Source organism: Staurois parvus, unplaced genomic scaffold, assembly GCF_062004578.1.
Source record: "Staurois parvus isolate SC_StPar_1 unplaced genomic scaffold, SC_StPar_1.0 ptg000414l, whole genome shotgun sequence".
NCBI classification, from domain to species: Eukaryota; Metazoa; Chordata; class Amphibia; order Anura; family Ranidae; genus Staurois; species Staurois parvus.
Window position 1 is genome coordinate 3,451,114 of NW_028318210.1, and position 21,463 is coordinate 3,472,576.

General features: G+C 39.8%; 1 protein-coding gene across 2 annotated transcripts in view; it reads left to right on the top strand.

Moving 5' to 3' along the window:
• RGS6 (regulator of G protein signaling 6) overlaps positions 1–21,463 on the top strand; it is a 577,949-nt gene that overhangs the window by 507,109 nt on the left and 49,377 nt on the right. For both annotated transcript variants that reach the window (XM_089686857.1, XM_089686858.1), the window contains exons 10-14: positions 245–319; positions 10,584–10,682; positions 13,821–13,882; positions 14,024–14,134; positions 19,554–19,679. In XM_089686857.1, the coding sequence (XP_089542983.1) occupies positions 245–319; positions 10,584–10,682; positions 13,821–13,882; positions 14,024–14,134; positions 19,554–19,679 (473 nt within the window). The remainder of the gene's footprint in view (positions 1–244; positions 320–10,583; positions 10,683–13,820; positions 13,883–14,023; positions 14,135–19,553; positions 19,680–21,463) is intronic.

Below are 21,463 nucleotides of genomic sequence, written 5' to 3' on the forward strand. Positions count from 1 at the left end.
TCCTTTTACAAATTGCACTGAAACTGGCCCTGCACATGCAGTATGTGAACCCGGTCTGATAGACAGTTTGTGTACTTTCAGGGTCAGGGTAACAACATGTGCTCATAAACTGGCTATTTAAGGTACTGAATTTAAAAAGTAAATGCATAACCATTCAAATGGAAAATGTTTTCCCAAGCCAATTCTGTGTTACTGTTATGGATAAACAGATGTATTTTTTCTAATGTGTTAAATTTTTCCTTAGCCTGGATGTGTGAATACAACGGAAATGGACATCAGAAAATGCCGTCGAATGAAGAATCCTCAAAAGGTCAAAAAGGTGTGTTTTGCATTAAGATCAGTACCTTATACCTTTTTTTGCTTTCAAAGGGGTTTGCAACAAATCACTGTATATTGCTATATACTAGATGTATATAGCAATATACATCAACAGTAAACAGATTGCAACAAAAAGAGCAGGTAAAACAAAACAGTAGCTTCATTCTTTTATTTACACTTTTGCAGTGAAATTTGAGAAAAACTCCAACTATATGTTTGTTATTTGTTCCTGTTCTCACAGCATACATAAAAATAAAGCCCAGCTTCTAGATCTTCAACTCTGTGTCAGGACAGACAGGATTCAAAACTAATTTATAACTGCTAACGAAACTTATGGTAACAATAAAAGCTAAGTTCACCTTTAGGGAAAAATAAATAAATGCACATATTTTTTAGGGGAAAAATGTGAATTTATTATTTTTTCGCTCAGGAGCCTGCAAAGCATTGCACTTGTGATCACTGGATCAGTGGTGCAATGCCAGACTCCTGCAGACAAGCCCTGCAGCTTTTAGTCCATACCTCCAGTACGGGCTGACTTTTACCAGCTATAGGGCTTGTGAATGAACCATGAGAGTGCTCAAAGTTTGAAGTATGTGACAGGCAGCAGAAAATGGAAAATTGTATATCTACCTGACCTTAATTTTCCTTTCCTGACACATACGCATGACAGCATACACGTATGAGTACAGGCACTGCCCCCTGCCCAGTCACGGCAGCGGTTATACTATATAAAAGAGTCACTTCCCTCAAGGTTGCATTCTTGTAACTATACTCAGTGCAAACCACAGAGAGGGACTTGTATGCTGTCATGCTTATCCATCAGGAAAATAAAGTTATCGCCAGGTGAGTATACAATCTTCCGCTTTCCTGACACAAACATGACAGCATACATGTATGAGATGTAGCACTCCAAGCACAAGAGAGGATAAAGCTGAAATACTTTAATCAGTATATCAGTAGATTCATTTAGAATTGAAGCCAAACTCCCCTGTTGTCAATGTTGCTTGATCAATTTTGTAATAGGCTACAAATGCGCCATACATGAACCTGGTTGTTGTCCTGGACCTTTGAATTCAGCCCATGACCATGCAATCCATCTGATAAAGTAAGCTCTGCTCTTAATTGATGGATTCATCTTCGCCACATAAGCCCGTCAGACTAATTTGACCAGTGACAATGCAATTGTCCTAGTGCACAGTGTAAGTTCTTCTCTAACACTTCCAGGACTGAAGAGCCCAATGTCTGACCTTCTGAAATAAGGGCCACTTCCATGTGTTGCATGTTCTTCAATCTTGAGCCCACCTCCCATGCTTGTGGTGACTCAGACATTTCAGTTTGAACATGCTAGAAGGACAATGTCCTGACCAGATGGGAAGATTTGTAGACCTTTGGATGGTGCTGAAGAAGAGATTTTAATGCTACTCTGTTAAACAAATGGCAGCAATAAGGTAGTATACATCTTGATGCTCGGATATCAGAAACCCTTCTCCCAGACATGATAGCCATAAGAAATACTGCTTTCTGTGTTACTGGCCATATTGAGTCTTATCTAGAAGAATGGAGGGTGAGACAACATGTCCAGCACTATTTGTAAGTCCCAAGGGGAAAAATATAATCTTCCTGAAGGGCTGACTGCACAGACCATCCGGAGTTGCTTTACTAGCATATGCGACAGCCACTGGACCCCGAGAGCGAGGACATGACCAATACTCATCTAAGGCTTAACCCTTATCTAGGCTCACTTGCAGAAAATTCATAATCTTTACAGCAGGGAACAGAGGATCCAATCCTTTCAAAATTCTGCAAATTTTCCCATGCTCTAGTATACATGAAGTTTGTAGTAGGTGTCTTGGTTTAACAGGGTTTCACACACTGAAGATGAGTCTGTCACGGCAACGTACGCCCACGGTAACTAGGTAACTGGGGCGTGGTCCTTGTCTTGGGGTAAGAGGGAATAAGGGGGACTTACTTTGAGCAATAAAGACCTACCATGATACACTTTCACAGCCCGCACTACCTGTGGTCTCCACTAGAGGTAGACTCCACTCCAATCTAGCTGGCTGACCACGCACAGGCAAATACGAATCTTATATACAATCTGCTGCACTTTAAGGGTTGGGGAGCAGTCTAGCAATTAGCACAACCTTCTAGGATTCCTCCAGCTATCCTACAAGCTAGAACCCTGGTGTTAATCACTCTTCCTACTGTCCACACACACCCCAACAGCAGACAAACACAAACGGTAGCTTGCCACCACCCAATAGTTTGTCCGCAGACTGGTCTTCTAGGCCACCACACAAGATCTCCATCTGACAGATCTTCTAGTTTACAATCTGAATGCAAATTACCAACACACAGTACAATTGCATACAGATTGGCAGGGCAGTTAGACCGAGCATATAGACACTACAATACAAACAATCTCTTCAGGGATATGAGCCCTAGCTTAGTACACAGAAGTCACGCACTTATCAATGTAAAAATTTAATTTCTGAAAGTGGGCAGTATGTAAAATGTAAAGAAAAAGAGTCACAAATAAGGCAAAAAAAAGACAAAAAGACGTACACAATTGGGATAAAAAGAGAAATAACAATTTTACCAAGATCTGTCCTGTGACAGGAGCAAGTCAGAGGAAAGTCCTTAATTCCCCAGTCAAATGCAACCGGCTCTGTACAACTCACCCTGTCCATATCCCATGCTTATCAATTTATTGGAGTATGGATGTGGGTTGGACTTTTGCCCTTGGCCATTCAACCCTGGGGGATGTTCCTTTCCCAGCCCACAAGACATTATAGGTTCTTAAGTGACCAGAGTTGAATGGGCCAGGAACAGTTCTATTGGATAAGATTTCCGACACCAGCCCGTCAGTCCGATCTGAACAGTACCAATCACTGCCTGGATGCCGCAATGAGGCACCACGTAATCATTTTATGTGTTTCTCCAGGATTCTACATTGTTTTACATGTATATGTAGCCTAAAATGTGTGCAATCAGAAGGAATTATTTTCATCTCCATATAACTAATATTTTAGTTTGTATGAGAGATAAAATATATATTTCTGATCTGTTGATATACATTAAAGCTGGCAGAATTTTGGAGCCTTCTCACTGTCCTCTGCTGTTTCTTGTAGCCAAGATGGCTAGGACATTTCTTTTAGGCTCAAGCAGGTGAGAAATCCATGTCTACATGGATGGGAAAGTTTTATTGGCTTCTAGGTGTCTGCTATTGCCTAGAAGCTTGCTCTGTCCTTTTAAATGCTAATCGAAGAACATGTCTATGACTGATTACTGAATACAGTGAATACTGTATCTTTACTAACTCAGAATTAAACTATATCTACAATTACACTACATCTACAGTTCACGTCACATCTCAGCTATTGGCAAAACTACCCTACTCTTATATTTACAGAGACCTCCATGTGAGCCTTCACCTCTTTGTCTCCCAGCAGCTAGGTATAACTTGGCTGAATTTGGATGATACACTTGGCCCTGCTGTGTAAGGTCTGGAAATTCAGGAAGGAGACTAAGGTTTCCCGGACCAGAGACTGTATTTGTGGATACCATGGCCTGCAAGGGCACCAGGAAATTATTGTCCTCGTGACAACTGGATGACTGCAGATCCCGATGAGGAGCCTGCAGACCATTGGGTCTGCTAGAGATATATATCCTAAGCTGCAGACCCAGCTAGATGTCAATACATCCACTGCTTCCACATCCACAAGCTCACTTTTCCACAAGCTCACTTTTGCAGGAATCGACTGCTATTCATGACCATAGAGGTTTTTGTCATGTTGAAATCTTGATAACCTTATTTTTTGTAGATCCACTGAGCTGCTTTTTTGTTTAGAGACCATACTTTGACATCCAAAGCTCTGCATCTTACAGTGTCTGACAAGAAGTTCTGGGAAAGCTAGAACCCAAAGAGCAACGAGATGAGACAAGTTCTACTGCTGGCAAATCTGGTGGGAGATAACTCCAACATGCATGAATAATGTTGCATCCCTTCTTGACAGTGGAGATAGGACATTACAATTTATTGTCTATTGGGAGCATAACTGAGGCTACCTAGGCTGTGTTGCCAAAATGCCTTGAAGGTCGGTGTCAATGGAGGACAAAGAGGCCATTGAGGTGAGTACCCCAGCAAAGTGAAGAGATTCCAGGTTTGATGATCGGTATATCAGGGAGCTGATGACATCTGAAAAAATTAACTGGCTTTAGCCACCACCAGATAGCCTCATTTGTGGAGTCAACCTGATTCTCTGGTGCAGGAAGCAAATCTTTCATTACTCTAGAAATTCTGATTAAAAAGTTTTCAGTCTTCAAATGGGTCCAACAGACTGCATGGATTGCTGCAGACTACTTCTCTACCACTTTAAGACCATGGCAAGCAAACAGATGGGATAGAGCTATAACTTTTTCCAAGCAAGATGCTATTACTGTCACCTTCTCAGAGGGTAACTCCACAGTATTCTCCTGAGTGTCCAGGACTGTTTCCAGGAATGGCATTATTGTAATAAAATTAGTTGGTCTTTCCCAGTTGATGACCAATCTAAATTTGACCAGAGTCTGAATCAGAAATTTGCCAGGACTTGGAGGATTTTGAACCACCAGCAGGATGTTGACCAAATAAAGGACCACCTGTAACCCTTGCTCACGAAAGACAGCAACTACTAGAAGTAATGTTCTGGAAAATGTCCTGGGTATTTTGAAAGGCGAAAAGCTGTTGAATGAACTGGAAGTGAAACTATCGAACAGACAAGCAAAGATACTAGCAGAAGCATGGACGTACAGCAATACACGTCTGCTAGATCTACAGACAACATCGAGCAGCCTTATTTGATAGCTTAAGTGATTGACCACAATGGCCCCCTAATGAAATTTTGAATCTTGATCCTTTCTTTTGCTTCAGGCCTTTCGATTCATTACTGGACTTAAGTCTTCTTTTTGACTAAGAACAATTTAGAGTATAATCCTTGACGTCTGCTCTGGACCAGAACTGGACAGATAGCTCACTATTGAAACAACATTTAGCAACATGTGCTTAGAGCTTTATTTGCTCTAAGGAACCACGGTTTGAATGAAGTGACCTGGAGGAGGAGAAAGAAAATCCTAATGACATCCTTATTGCTCTAATAGAACAGAGGAGACAAACTGCAGACAGTGCCAGGAATCTGGAACCAGACAAGCTCCATGGATGCAAGGAAAGGAGATGAGACTGGCAGCACCTTGCACAAACAGACTTTGCTTCTACTAGAAACATCACAGAATCAGAAGAATGCATTTTGAGGATAACATGTCTCCTGCATCAGCCTACACTAGTGGACTACCTCCTGCCCTAAATATCCTAAATAGGCATTATCCAAAAAATATTACAGGACTCCCTTGCTGCTTCAGCTAGAGTAGGAGAGAGTGCACTGCGCATGCGTGCAATTTGAACAGGCTGGAGTGGCAGCTAGAGGGCACATTCTTGTAGCGTAAAACCCCTTCTGCAAACGGCGGGGCTGAGGGGGATCTTAGTTACATAGTTAATCTGGTTGAAGAAAAACACCAACTGGATGGGGTCATCAGTTTCTGCGGAGAGGCTCCATCACAGCTGCATATGTAATAACAAGCAGAATCAACATTTGAAAATGAGGAATGCTAGTATGTACTTTTCAGCAGATATTTAATAATTATTAATATACAGGATTTATGTGGCACCAACAATTTACGCAGTCCCTTTACAACATAAGGGCACACAGTAAAACTACAATACAAATAATAAAGGAGGGATCAGAGGGCTCTGCTTGTTAGAGTTTACAATCTAAGAGCATAGGGGTTTTTCAGTAAAATGTTCCATTTAAGTGTGGGTGTTGCATACTTGAAAAAAAAGAGGTGATACGTATATATCTAAAAATCTACAATGGGGCATTATGTAATGCAGCCCATATTAAAACTTATATGTGGCCATTTAATTATAAAAGTGCTATGACTAAATATGCAGGGAAAAGGGTGTATGGCATAAGAAACATTAAAAAAAAGACTTAAAAAATACAAGCCTATCAAGAAGGACAATTGCAAACACAATCACAGAGTTTATATGTAGCATATAAGTGAACAGAAGAAGGGATGAGGAGTTATAGCCAGGCAATATGACAATGATCAAATAAATAAAAAACAATAATCAGGTAAACAGAAAAACATTTTGCTGATAACGGATGAGACCGATAAAATAATTGTGTATTGCAGCAGGTGCTTTGCCTAGTATACAATGAATCTTGGCAACTAGTACTGAAAATAATATGATGCAATTCAGTAAATTTTCTGCTTATTAAAAATAAATATATAGTCACTGAAAATATTAAAAGTGAACTGTTCTTCCTACAGAGAAAAGGTACAAAAATAGGAGAAGTTGTAGTTGTGTATCAGTACATTTTTTATTTTGGATCAGGCACAGCTACAGCTGAAACATTTTTTTCTGGTGTTAATATAGTGAGCTGGATAGAATCTATCTACATTTTAAATAAGTCTGTATCCTCATTAAGGAGATTTTTCTCATTTCCTGTTTCGGATTCCTTGTATAAAGATATGCAGAAAACTCTGCCTAATGGGGTCACAGACAGCAACAGAAATTAGAAAGAGATTGTAACCCTTTCATACCTTCTCCATTGTCAGCTGAACAGCAGCTGCATCCAATCAGATGAAGGCACAGTTTGAGTATTCTGACAGCCAGCAGAGCCAGTTGTTAGAACACAGTAGGCACAGCAGGAGAGGAGAAATCTGTTAGATTTTGTTTGTTCAGCCCACAGGCTGAATGAAAAACGTATGCGTTTATGGCCAGCCTAGCCTAGATTTGACCTTTGAGTTGTGTTACTGATGCAGTGTACCGCAGATCTTTTAACGCACCATGACCTTTTTATTCCAGAGCACCACAGAGCACAGTTGTGAACCATGTGGGCCTTGTGGAGTGCTGGTTAAAAAAAAAGAATATAGTATGCAAACCACCTGCGCTGCTTAAACTAAAAATAAATATAATTATAAAGAACAGGAAGCTGCTATCACCTGCCTATATACCTGAATGCGTTTACAAACATAAAAAGAAAAAATGGTGTTGCACTTCCATATACAGTGCTAAATACACTTAAAAGGCATAATTATTGCATAAATATCAAATGAATTCTAACAAAAAATTATATACATATCAAAAAAGACGATTTCATGTGAAAATGTGCAACCAATATATATATATATATATACTGTATATATATATATATGTAGACGACAAATCACACACTGACGAAAATAGTGAGACACTAAACATACATACTTCTTACTGATTCAGAACGTAAACTTCCCTATATGGATCAATGGGAATGGGACCTGAATGTTAGTTATGATCTATCCGATTGGCAAAATATAACCATTATCTAAGGTTTCCATCAATACCACCTTATCGAAGCAAAGTCTAAAACATTATTACGATGGTATCTGGTCCCAACCTGGACTGCGAGGATGCATCCATCTGCCTCACCATTGTCCTTTCAGTGTTGTGGTCAGATGGGTTCGATGTTCCACATTTGGTGGCAATGTCCAATAGCAACTAGATTTTGGATCTGTATATTTAACCTTATTTACACGGTGATGGGGATGAATGTTCACAGGATCCCGGAGACGGCTCTCTTTCATAAATTTCTAATTACAGTGCCAAAAAAAAATCCCTTGTTACTTACAGTGGGGATCGAAAGTGTGGGCACCCCAGCTAAAAATTTGTATTAATGTGCATAAAGAAGCCAAGGAAAGATGGAAAAATCTCCAAAAGGCATCAAATTACAGATTAGACATTCTTCTAATATGTCAACAAAAGTTAGATTTTATTTCCATCATTTACACTTTCAAAATAACAGAAAACAAAAAAATGGCATCTGCAAAAGTTTGGGCACCCTGCAGAATTTATAGCATGCACTGCCCCCTCTGCCAAGCTGAGACCTGCCAGTGTCATGGATTGTTCTCAATCATCATCTGGGAAGACCAGGTGATGTCAATCTCAAAGGTTTTAAATGCCCAGACTCATCTGACCTTGCCCCAACAATCAGCACCATGGGTTCTTCTAAGCAGTTGTCTAGAAAACTGAAACTGAAAATAGTTGACACTCACAAAGCTGGAGAAGGCTATAAGAAGATAGCAAAGCGTTTTCAGATGTCAATATCCTCTGTTCGGAATGTAATTAAGAAATAGCAGTCATCAGGAACAGTGGAAGTTAAAGCAAGATCTGGAAGACCAAGAAAAATATCAGACAGAACAGCTCGCAGGATTGTGAGAAAAACAATTCAAAACCCACGTTTGACTGCACGATCCCTCCAGAAAGATCTGGCAGACACTGGAGTTGTGGTACACTATTCCACTATAAAGAGATACTTGTACAAATATGGTCTTCATGGAAGAGTCATCAGAAGAAAACCTCTACGTCCTCACCACAAAAATCATTGTTTGAACTTTGCAAATTAACATATAGACAAGCCTGATGCATTTTGGAAACAAGTTCTGTGGACCGATGAGGTTAAAATTGAACTTTTTGGCCGGAATGAGCAAAGGTACGTTTGGAGAAGAATATAATGAAAATAACCTCTGTCCAACTGTTGAGCATGGGGTTGGATCGATCATGCTTTGGGCTTGTGTTGCAGCCAGTGGCACAGGGAACATCTCACGAGTAGGAGGAAAAATGGATTCAATAAAATTTCAGCAAATTTTGGATGGTAACTTGATGCCATCTGTGAAAAAGCTGAAGTTAAAGAGAGGATGGCTTCTACAAATGGATAATGATCCTAAACACACCTCAAAATCCACGGGTGATTACATCAAGAGGCGTAAACTGAAGGTTTTGCCTTGGCCTTCACAATCTCCTGACCTCAACATAATTGAAAATCTATGGATAGACCTTAAAAGAGCAGTGCATGACAGACAGCCCAGAAATCTCAAAGAACTGGAAGACTTTTGTAAGGAAGAATGGGCAAAGATACCTCAAACAAGAATTGAAAGACTCTTGGCTGGCTACAAAAAGCGTTTACAAGCTGTGATACTTGCCAAAGGGGGCAGTACAAGATATTAACTCTGCAGGGTGCCCAAACTTTTGCAGATGCCATTTTTTTTGTTTTCTGTTATTTTGAAAGTGTAAATGATGGAAATAAAATCTAACTTTTGTTGACATATTATAAGAATGTCTAATCTGTAGTTTGATGCCTTTTGGAGATTTTTCCATCTTTCCTTGGCTTCTTTATGCACATTAATACAAATTTTTAGCTGGGGTGCCCAAACTTTCGATCCCCACTGTATATGCTGTTAGCAGCAAGAATCACTATAGCTAAATACTGGAAAAGATCAATTATCCCGCTTGAATATATTAAGAACAAATTGAATTGGATCATTTGTATTCTACACAACAATACTGACAAATTTGATAAAACATGGGACCCATGGAATCAATACATTTCAGTGCATTGATGTTTCCTGATTTGACCCTCTTATCTCCCACTTACTTCTTTTTCTTACTTTTTACTGTCCCCTTTTTTTTTTCTTCGCTTTTTGGAGCTCATTGAGCCTTCTCTTTACTCGCTATACAACATCTGTCATGTTTTCTACAACGTTCATTCTGTATGATTCATGGGGCTACAGCCACTGCCTTTTATATATCTGGTGGACTTACTGTTTGGAATTTTCCATTTACTCTACTGAGTTGTTTTCGCACAAATTCTATAGTTTTCTAAGGTATGTCTGCTGTATGTTATATCAGGCGTTCTTTTGAGATGTTCGACATCTGTTGTTATGACATGACATTTGTCTTTTGCACTATTTGTAACTTGAAAAAATTTCAATAAACACTATCGAAAGATAAAAAAAAGGCCCAGTGCTGGTAAAAGGTATTCTGTGGTTCACTGCCTCAGTAGATTATCTCCTACTTAATGCCGCCTCCCAACCTGCCTTCATGCAGATTCTTTGTGGTTTATTGCCTTTCAAATGTACAGCACCACAAAGTACTGCAACACAGAGAATGAGTTACTATAAAGTAAAGTGTTAGGGTAAAATGTTCCTTTTGTGTCCACAGCAGAAAGCTGTGATCCTGGTTATAAACACAGCAAAAACTATGCATGTCTAACCATATGAGGACCTGAAGAAGTTGCAGAGACTCACAAAATCACCTGGATAATGTCTTTGTATAGTGGGATATGGAATTGTTTTAAAACTTTTGTTCTTTTCCCCATCCTAACTGCCATTCTGTGTTTCTCCAGTCAGTGTATGGTGTATCAGAAGATTCTCAGTCACAGAGCCCGGTCCACATGGCATCCCACGTGATTAGGAAAACAACAAAAGATGACTTACGAAAACAGGTTAGTAGTTCTTCAGAAATTACAACTGCTTTTCTTAAGACTGTGACTGAGGGAAGGCAAATGCCCAAGGTGCAGAGATGCGAGGATCACATTAGGGAAAACAAAAGCTGTTTGAAAATGCATTTGGGCTCCGTGCTTATTTGAAGTGAAATTACCATTGTGTTGAAAAATTAAAACATGAAAGGAAGTTAGGGAATTTAAAAAAACAAATGTAGTATGTCAGCGATATTGTGTAACCTAAATCTTCTTTTAAAATATTTTTTTTCTATTTAATAACATTGCATGGCGTGATGGTGTTGACATTATTCTATTTGCACGTGATCATGAATGTGTTTTTAGGATGCCTGAGATTTTGGAAATTTCAACCTTTGTTAAAAGCAGCTGTATAGTCTTAGCTGTAGCAATAATAGGTAAGGACAATAAGCTAAGACACTTGTCCATCCTCATCTGCATTGCTTCAACCACAAAAATCCATTGTATGACTCCTTCTGGCTTGATTTACCAGTGAATACAAGCACATGTACGTTAACAGTCTCTGTTTATGATGATTGCTTCTATTATTAAGAAAAAGTCTTGATCACCCTTTGCACAGCTGAATTAACTTCGAACTGTTTGCAATGTTGCAGAAATCAGTGCATGTATTTTTCAGGCCCCAGTAATCAAGGCAAGATAATTCCATCATTCCTTTTTTTTTGTGACAAACCACTTGTTGTTTCCCTCTCCCATTTTCAGAACTTAACCCAATTATTTATGCTGCATGGGGTGTACTGAACCTCTCATCATCTCTTTCTCTATGCTCTAAATACATATGTTGTGGAGATGGCCGAAGCTATTCCAGTAGTGGAAGATGATTTGGATACTAGTAGTCTTATTTTTCAAGCTAATATTACATTTTACACACTAACCTGTGTTCTTAGGTTTATAGATGAGAAAGATGTTGCAGCCAACAGTCGCATAACAATTACCAGAATTCTGTTCTTTGAACATAAATCCATTGCCCAAAAGTGGATCTCTTCCTCTCTGTCAACCATGAAAATGTGGAAAGACTTGATAAATTATTTTCTAAGTAGGGTAAAATAATTTGCAAATGTAGTGGATGCCCCTCAAGTAGAAAAGAGTAGTGGATCAGAACTCCTGAATTAGCCCCATTAGCCCTATGAGTAAAAAGAGGAACATAAAGGTTAATTTTTATATATTTTTCCCCTACACCAGTGGTCTGCAAACTGCAGCCTGGGGGCTGGGTGCGTCCTTTTGCCTGCTTGCACCTGGCCCTTGGGGCATTATTCCTCCCACTGCCAGCAACACTGGGGCATAGTTCCTGTCACTAACACCAACAATGGGCCACTATTCCTCCCACTGACACCAAAGATGAGGCACTATTTATTTCTCTATTACCAAAGATGGGGCATTGTTCACTCCCTACCAGGACATTGTTTTCTCCCACTGGCCACAGTCTGCCCCCCCCTAAAGTCTGAAGGACCATAAACTGGCCCTTTGTTTAGAAAGTTTGGAGGCGCCTTCCCTACACACTAGTCTCCTCATGTGCAAATATGCTCTATATCCCCACTTAGTACAACCCAATTGGTAGAGTGGTGGTCTAAATTTTGTGCTGGAAATAATCCACTAGGTGAGCCCAGGGGGCATTAGTAGTTAATTAGAAAAAACTTACCTCTAAAAATTCAGTTGTTGGGCTGACTGTTGTGTGCACATGATCTCAGCTAGTACAGAAGGAATTACACACCTTTAGCCTATTTCTAGTACAGTACCAAAAAACTAAAAAGTGAAAACCCATTGAAGTTTATTAATGTAAAATATACAATGGGATTACACTACTGCCATACGTTTACAACAAGCCCTACATGGCTATGGTATCTGTATTGCATTATTGCATGTACTCTGGTCGCCGACCAAGAAGCTGAGGAAATATTTTGTTATTTATTTTTTTATTGAGAGGGAGGTGGGGTGGGATAACCAAAGGTTTATTGAACATTTTTATACATAATTCAAAAGCTGTAAAATCATATAAAACCAACAATTCCTAAACTCCAGTATAGTAACTGTGACCACAGTCAGCTGTAATTATAGCAAATAGGCAATACATTTGCTTTATCACTGAGGCTCAATGGCCATATATCTTTAAGCACAGGAAACTTGGTTAAAGATGGACTCCAAGCGTACATCCTTCAATTAATTTTTTTTAAATGTGACTTGGCATTATAGTCTCTTGCAGTCCCTCTACAGTTTGCACAGCAGAGCTCAAAGAGAGGGAGGAAGAAGTATCACAAGGAACCAGCCAGGCGTGCTGTAGTGCAAAGGGCATATTGATAGGAGGAGAGAGCAGAAAGACAGAGATATAAGCTCATCTGTCTGCCCCTTCTCCTTTCACTGTCCAGAGACAGAATGGGGAGGAAACATGTAAATTAAAGTGAAACTAGAGAAAGATTGTGTCCCTTGATCTGTATGGCAGAGCTGCATAAATCTCAGGACTGAACAGAAATGCAAATTCTTTGGCTCTCATATACAGTATGTACAGTATTTCATCTATTTAGTTTTAAGTTCAGCTTTAGGTGATCATAATTATGATTGCCAGTATTATAAACTTCCCATTCAACTGTACAGTAGAACAAGCCCAGGGGATGACTGTTAGCCTGCAAATGCTTATTGTCAGTGCAAGTAGCTCTGTAGTTAATTTATTGGCTTATGAGGTTGCAGGAGGCATTTAAAATACCCATAAATGCTCCATTAGGATTAGCCAAATTGAATAGTGAGGTGGATATCTACTGTATCGCCATGACTAGAAATTATAATTATAGCAGAGATTCTTCATGGTAGAAAACAAATATTTACCAAGCTAGAATTTATCCAATATCTGAAGATATGAGTGGTACTAATTATATCTTCAGGACGCATACATATGCACATTCCAAGTAAACAAGTATGTATGTTTTTTTGTTCTTTTCTGTATTTTCCACTTCTTTATTAAGGAAATGTTTGGTATTCAGAATGTTCCCTAATATCCAAACATCACCTGATGTCTGTGGGTAGCTTTACACATATATTTAGTCATGATAATATAAAATTTATCATTTTAACATGCACGTAATGGATTGAATTGATGTTATATTATTCTCTTTGCAGATTCATTTTCTGAATGTTCAGATAGATCGACATTGTTTAAAAATGTCCAAAGTAGCTGACAGGTAATTTTTTAATTATTATTTTTTAATTAATACATTATTTTAAACTATGGTAACACTGTATCATCCCCATTGCATTGTAATCATCTTCCTTTCATGTATGCTACTGCTTATTATGTGAATATTTTTTTTCCTTTACTACAGCTTTATTGCTTTCTCCGAACAATATACTGAGTATGATCCTTTCCTTACTCCACCTGAACCTTCTAATCCATGGATAAGCGATGACAGCACTTTCTGGGATTTAGAAATAAGGTATAGTGTACAAACATCATTCAGTTGAACTTTTGAGTACTGATTACTCTAACTGATATATGCAGATGGTTGTTCAGTTTGTTGAGAAGAAGCAGTCATCAAAAAGTCAACTATATACAGTGTATTTTAGAAAATTTCAGATTCCTACCTGCTTCTCTTGTGTACTGTAGGTATTAAGATATGCCAGTGCAGTGCACTAAGTGTTAAATGGGAGGGCATGTTTACACATAACCTGTCTGCACATTGCAGGTGATGCTACATTCCACTGGAAAGGCTACCTATAAATTAACCTTCAACCCTTTGCAAATATTTGGGACAGGAAGTGAGCCAATGAAAAGCTTTATACAGTAACAAGCAATTAATCAGTGTGTTGTATCTTGGAATTCTCATGGAATTAGAGAATTGTTGGCTAGACTAGAATTCTTAACCAGATTTGCCAAAATTTGCTTCCCTTCTATCAAGACATTGGGTTTAACACTATAACAGTAAAATTTCAAAAATTAAGTGATTTTTTAGAGAAACAACTAGTTCTTGGCTTAATTCAATTACTTTTTGACCAAAGGCTGTTTTATAAAAAGACCCCCTTAATCAGTTTAGATTCTGCTGGATAATATAATTTGAAACATAGTGAATTTTTCATGCCAACTTGTCAGGTTGTAATAAAAAGCCAGCTTTTCAATATTAGCAGTGTGCTATTACAAAAGAGGGTCAAAGGACTCCTCTCCTGTTTAGTTTATTTTCAAGCCAAAAAATGGGAACAAATGTAGTTAACTTAAAATGCCCACTCTTTGCCTCTGCAGAATGGCAACTTTTTTTTTTCAACATACTCCTCTATATGATAAATACTGTGATGTGCAAAGTGCAAAAAACAAGGATCATTATTCAAACTTGTTCCTATGCCTACATGTCATAGACATGCTAACCCTTCCATTTCACAATTGGATGTGACCTTGGCTCAACAGTTCCATTCCCTATTGCATCAGTGTAACCTTATTGATGCCTGGAGAAAAGACATCCTGTTAAAAAATTCTACACATTTCATTCCCAGCCCCATGATATGATCTCTTGTATAAACCATGTAATAGTATGCAACATATCCCTTCTTTGTGTGATTTTGGCTTCCAAATTCATGGTATGACCATCCTATCGTGATCCTTCAAATTACCCACTTCCCCATAGGGGAAGTCCACATGGAACAACTTGGTCCATGAGAGGTACTCTGTTGACTGGTTTAGCTAACAGTTCCACCTTATGGGACTCCCTGACTAAATACTTTTAGGACAAAGTTCAGTCAATAAACTCATTTGTGATGATCTGGGAAGTCAATAAACCCATTATTCATGGTAAGGTGATCTAAATAGCTTCCCAACACAAAAAGCAAAGAGAAAGCCAAATTTCAAAGCATGAAGCCAGCCTTCTCTATGTCACCCAGGTCTTTCAAACTGACCTGACTCCCTAATTAATGAACACTTCACTGATACTTTCTTTGCTAACTTGCCCCCCCCCCCCAGTGATTATCTGCTGATTTTTACTTAATAACTGTTAAAATTGCACTCACATAATGCTGTAGACAACATCACTATGTATAGGCCCACATCTGAGTTCCCCCACGGCAAGAAACTCCTCTCCTTTACCTTTCTTCTATTACTTTATCTCCCGTGGTGTCTTTCCATGAGTTCTTTAATTCCTTATTCCCTATAACTCACCAGAGGACCTTCTCTCTCCTTTTTCTTCTTGAGTTTTGAGTTTTCACTATTACCGACACACATACCCAGGTCTGATGTTTACGGTCAAAATCCCAATTAGCATGCTTTTAAGACAACCTTCCTTCTTACTCTCACTTTTTCTGATCAAAGGGTTGGCGGGTTTGCCAACTATCAGGAAGCTGTACACCACGCATATAAGATATAGTATAAATGACCTTATCTAGACTGTAATGAACCACTATGGCAACATTTTTATCAAGCTATTATTGTTTAAGACCCCTGCGTGGGTCCGTGTTGTTGCCCCGCTTCAAACATATTGTATTAATTGATTGTACATAAGTATATTGCACTTTGATGTACTAATCAAGCTTTCATGGTACCAGCAAAATAAAAAGATATAAATGAAAAAAAATCACTTAGTGTAATGATTAAAACCATATTTGGCTGTATGTAGCCAGTATCTCAGCACGTCTTTGCAGTGGAGGCCAACGCCTCATTTGCTGGTACTTGGTCCCCTCAAGTATGTCCCATACTATTCCATCCTACTGTCCCTTAAAGCGGTAGTAAATACCGTTTGGACACCTGTACCTACAGGTAAGCTTATAATAAAGCTTACCTGTAGGTACAAGCAATGACTCCTAAATGTGCACCGTTTAGGAGATATTTACTGTTTCTGCAGTGAGTGACATCACCAGAGCATGCGCTCTGAAGGGACAGCATACTCATTGCGTCCCTTCAGAGCTCTGTGCCACAACTGTGATGCAACTGAACATGGGAGTGATGTCATTGAGGCTCAGTCATTCAAACGGCCAGAGCCCGTGAACCCGGAAAGAATACTGAATGAAGATTGAAGCCCTGTCAACGATGACAGCATGCCTTTGGAAGGCTTTGTTTTAAGGCAAGTCTTTCATAATGTCCTAGTATGCGGTGCATACTAGCACATTATGACATAACCATGCAGGGAGAGTATATATTTTTATGTTTTATGGAAACGTTTACCACCGCTTTTAAGTTTTTCAAACATATTTTGTGGAATTACTTGAAAGTGCAGTTATTATGGATCAGCGTTATATACATGGTTATCAGTAAATCCTTCGACAAAAAACCCAATGTAGCCCTAGTGGATAAACAACTGAAGTTTGTACAAAATCCCAGTTCAAACTCGCACATTATTATTATTATTCAGGATTTATATAGCGCCAACAGTTTACACAGTGCTTTACAACATAAGGGCAGACAGTACAATTACAATACAAATGACCACAGGAGGGATCAGAGGACCCTACTCGTTAGAGCTTACAATCTAAGAGGGAGGGTCAATTAATACAAAAGGTAATAACTGTGGGGGATGGGCTGATGGAGAAAATACATGTAGAGTTGCTAGGTAGGGGCAGGATAGGCCTCTCTGAAGAGATGAGTTTTTAGAGGTTGTCTAAAAGTGCACAGAATAGGAGATAGTCGGACACAATGGGGAAGGGAGGTCCAGAGGATGGGAGCGGCTCTGGAGAAGTCCTGGAGGGGAGCATTGGAGGAGGTGACAAGGGAGCTAGAGAGCAGGAGGTCTTGAGAGGAGTGAAGAGAACAATTTGGTTGGCATTTTGAGACAAGGTTAATGATGTAGCTGGGGGCTGAGTTGTGAATGGCTTTATATGTTGTTTAAGTATGTTGAATTTTATTAGTTGAGTGAGTGGAAGTCAGCGCAGGGATTGGCAGAGAGGGGTGGCAGGCACTGAACAGTTGGTAAGGTGGATGAGCCTGGCAGCAGCATTTGTGATGGACTGAAGGGGGGCTAGCCTATGTAAAGGTAAGCCAATGAGGAGGGAGTTGCAGTAGTCAAGGCGGGAGATGACCAGGGAATGAGTTAAAAGGTTTGTGGTGTCATTGGTTAGGAAGGGGCATATCTTGGAGATGTTACGGAGGTTTAGACAGCAAGCTCTGAACAGTGATTGGATGTGGGGCCAAAAGGATAGTTCAGAATCCAGGATTACACCTAGAACCTTGGTGTGCAGGGATGGGTTGATAATTGAAATGTTGATTTTGACAGAGAAGTCGGGGGAAGGCGCTCGTAGGGGAGGTAATATTATGAGCTTTGTTTGCGATAGATTAATTTTCAGGAAGTGGTGTGAAATCCAGTCTATGTCTGATAGTAGATTGGTGATGCTTCTGGAGACTGATGAAGTGAGCTGAGTGGTAGAGAGATAGATTTGAGTGTCATCAGCATAGAAGTGGTATTGAAAGCTATGGGATGCTATCAGCTAACCCAAGGAGGAGGTATAGATTGAGAATAGGAGGGGTCCAAGAACAGAACCTTGGGGAACCCCAATGGAAAAAGGAAGAGGAGATGAGAAAGTAGAATTGTAAGTGACACTGAAGGTGCGGTGGTATAGGTAGAATGAGAACCAGCAAAGAGTACAGTCACAAAGACCAAAGGAGTAGAGTTTTTTGAGGAGGAGAGAGTGGTCCACTGTGTCAAAGGTAGCAGAGAGGTCCAGGAGTAGGAGTACAAAATTGTGTCCATATCTTTACTGCAACCAAATAGGTCATTACTTCAAGATGGAATCCCAGTCTGGCCCCTTTATGGAAGCCAAGCACCAAATCATGTGTTTTGAAAAGCTTACCACGTAGCAAAATAACACAATGAAATTTACTAAAGGCAAGTAGGCTCTTAACTTTACAAGGGAAATTGCCTCAGAGCTTAGTGGATTTGGTGAAGTTTCACTTAGAAAGAATACCCAATCATGAGCAAGGAAAATTAAAAAAAACAGCATTTTGCTTGCACATGATTGGATGGTGGAAGTCAAAGCTTCACCTCCTTCACTAGGCCCTGGGGCAAATCCCCTTGTAAGTTCAATTCTCCTTGCAAAATGAACAGTTTATTTGGTTTAAGTAAATCAACTTTTTTAACTGTATGAATGCTGTTCATTTATTACTGCTTATACCGTCCTCCTTACCCCCAAGCTGTATGTTCTTTCTTCCCTTTACCCTTCTTTTGTCTTTTCTTTCTTTGGCTCTTCACTTTCTTTCTCAGTTTATATTCCCTGGGGGGGTCATAGGGATCCACAATTGATGGTCCCTCTTTCCTCTCCCCTGTCCCCTACCTCTAGTGACTGCAGAACTGTGACTTCATTGCCCTATTCCCCATTACAGCACAGGATTATTGGGCTTCAAATTGCTCTCTGGCACACTTTGTTAAAAAATGGAAATTGTGTCGTAAATGGGTGTATTTTACCCATTACCAGATTTTCCCTAGCTGTATTTTGTCGGCATAATTACAGCTGTAAAATCCCTGTAATGAAGCAGATATTCTATTTAATTAGCATTAAATAAAGTTAACAACAGTGGATTAAATAAACCATAGCACAACTGCACTTGTTAGATAAATCAGTAAAATGTAATATAAATATTTGCTTAACCACTTGACCTCCAAAAGGTTTTAACTCATGGCCAGGACATTTTTTGCTGTTCAGTACTGTGCTACATTAACTGGCAATTGTTTGGTCATGCATTGCTGTACCCAAATGAAATTTATATAATTTTCACACAAATAGAGCTTTTATTTGGTGGTATTTTATCACTACTGAGTCACCAATCAATGGATCATAGTTACCTGTTACGGTTTTCTTCATTAAAAGAAAAGCAACTCTCAGTAGTAAATTCTTGGAACTTCATACTACTAGTTTTCCTTAATAAAAAAATTTTTTTCTCCCAAAAAGCAAAGAGCCAACCCAGCAGCGTGTGAAAAGATGGGGTTTCTCACTTGATGAAGTTTTGAAAGATCCAGTAGGACGAGAACAATTCCTTCGCTTTTTGGAGTCAGAGTTCAGTTCTGAAAACCTCAGGTAAGGATTTGTCAACATTTATTTGTGTTCCATGTTCCTTCAGACATGCATATTCTAATATAATATTATATACCTAAATCCAGGGCTTTCTTTCTGCCGGAACGCGGCGGTACTGCGTTCCGCCACCTTTTTCTTCTTGTCCCCGCTCACCGACTGCCTCTGCAGAGCTGACAAGCTATGCAGAGCAGCGAAAGTGACAGGTGCCGGACGCGGCTTGTTTATGTCATGCTTGCGCGTGCCCGGCACCTGTCACTGCCGCTGCTCACAGCCGGTGAGCGGGGACATGCACGCTTCACCCCCCCCCCCTCTACCGCCAGCGTGTAAACATCGGGGGCGCGGACGATGGGCGAGGACACTATGCACGCTTCACCGCCCCCCCCCGCCGGCGTGTAAACATCGGGGGCGGCGCGGCGACATCAACGGCAGTGACAGCGTGGACGCAGGGGCCGTACAGCTTGGAGTAGGTAAGCTGCGCTCGGCTCCCTGTCACTGACTGCAGTATCATGTATTGCTCTAAATTTTTACTCTCTCCCCAGCCTGTGCCCACCTAAACTATCCCAACCACCTGTGCCCACCTAAACTATCTGAGCCCACCTAAACTATCCTCACCCACCTGAGCCCACCTAAACTATTTCAGAACGCAATTGCTCAGCGCTCAGCGGCGCCGATCGAGAGCGCCCCTCCTGTTCATGAGGAACAGGAAAGATAAATTCAGTGATGGACGGTATTTTTTGGAGGAAAAGGTGGCAACCCTAGGGGAGCCTGTAGGAGCAGGCACATCTACCAGACAGGGTACACATGCATGCTAGACTGATTTTATATCTATGCTGGACGTTTACAAACGGCCTGCCATGATTTTATATCTATGCATGTGTTCCTGGTGTCAGTACGGTACTGATTTTATATCTATGCGTGTGTTTCTGGTGTCAGTACGGTACTGATTTTATATCTATGCATGTGTTTCTGGTGTCAGTACGGTACTGATTTTATATCTATGCATGTGTTTCTGGTGTCAGTACATTAGTCATTTTATATCTATGCATGTGTTTCTGGTGTCAGTACGGTACTGATTTTATATCTATGCATGTGTTTCTGGTGTCAGTACATTAGTCATTTTATATCTATGCATGTGTTTCTGGTGTCAGTACATTAGTCATTTTATATCTATGCATGTGTTTCATGCAGATCATGCAAGAGGCAGCCGGGGGTCCGATGACATCATTTCCCTTATATGGTATGTACGGGAAATGATGTCATCGGAAGCCCCTCCCAAATTTTACTTGCATTCCTGTTCTCTAAAGGGGTGGTCCTAGGGTTTGATGGGGGCGTGGCCAGGTTTGGGTGGGGGAGTTCCACCACCTTTCCTCTGAGAAAAAAAGCCCTGCCTAAATCATACTGCATCTAAAACCAGAAAGGTAAAACTTTTGTCAGATGTCTATGGCAGTCCCTATGGGGAAAATTTACCTTTTTTTTTGTCCTGGTTACCATGGTCATCAAGACTAAGAGAGCAAATCCACAATTTTGAGCAAGACTAAAAGGAAAAGAGACACATGTTCTGGTGACAACTGTCTAAGAAACGACTTCCCCCTATTTTGTAAAGATTTCTTCTTACTTTTGTCTATCAAACAGAAACTAAAGATTAGACTCCCTAATGAGACACCAACTGCAAAACAAAATGACCATTTTCTATCAAAAAGTATTAAAAAAATTTGGTTTTAGATATATTTAAATATTTTCCACTATAGTGGCTGATAAGGTCATCAGAAGCTTATTATTTTAAAATA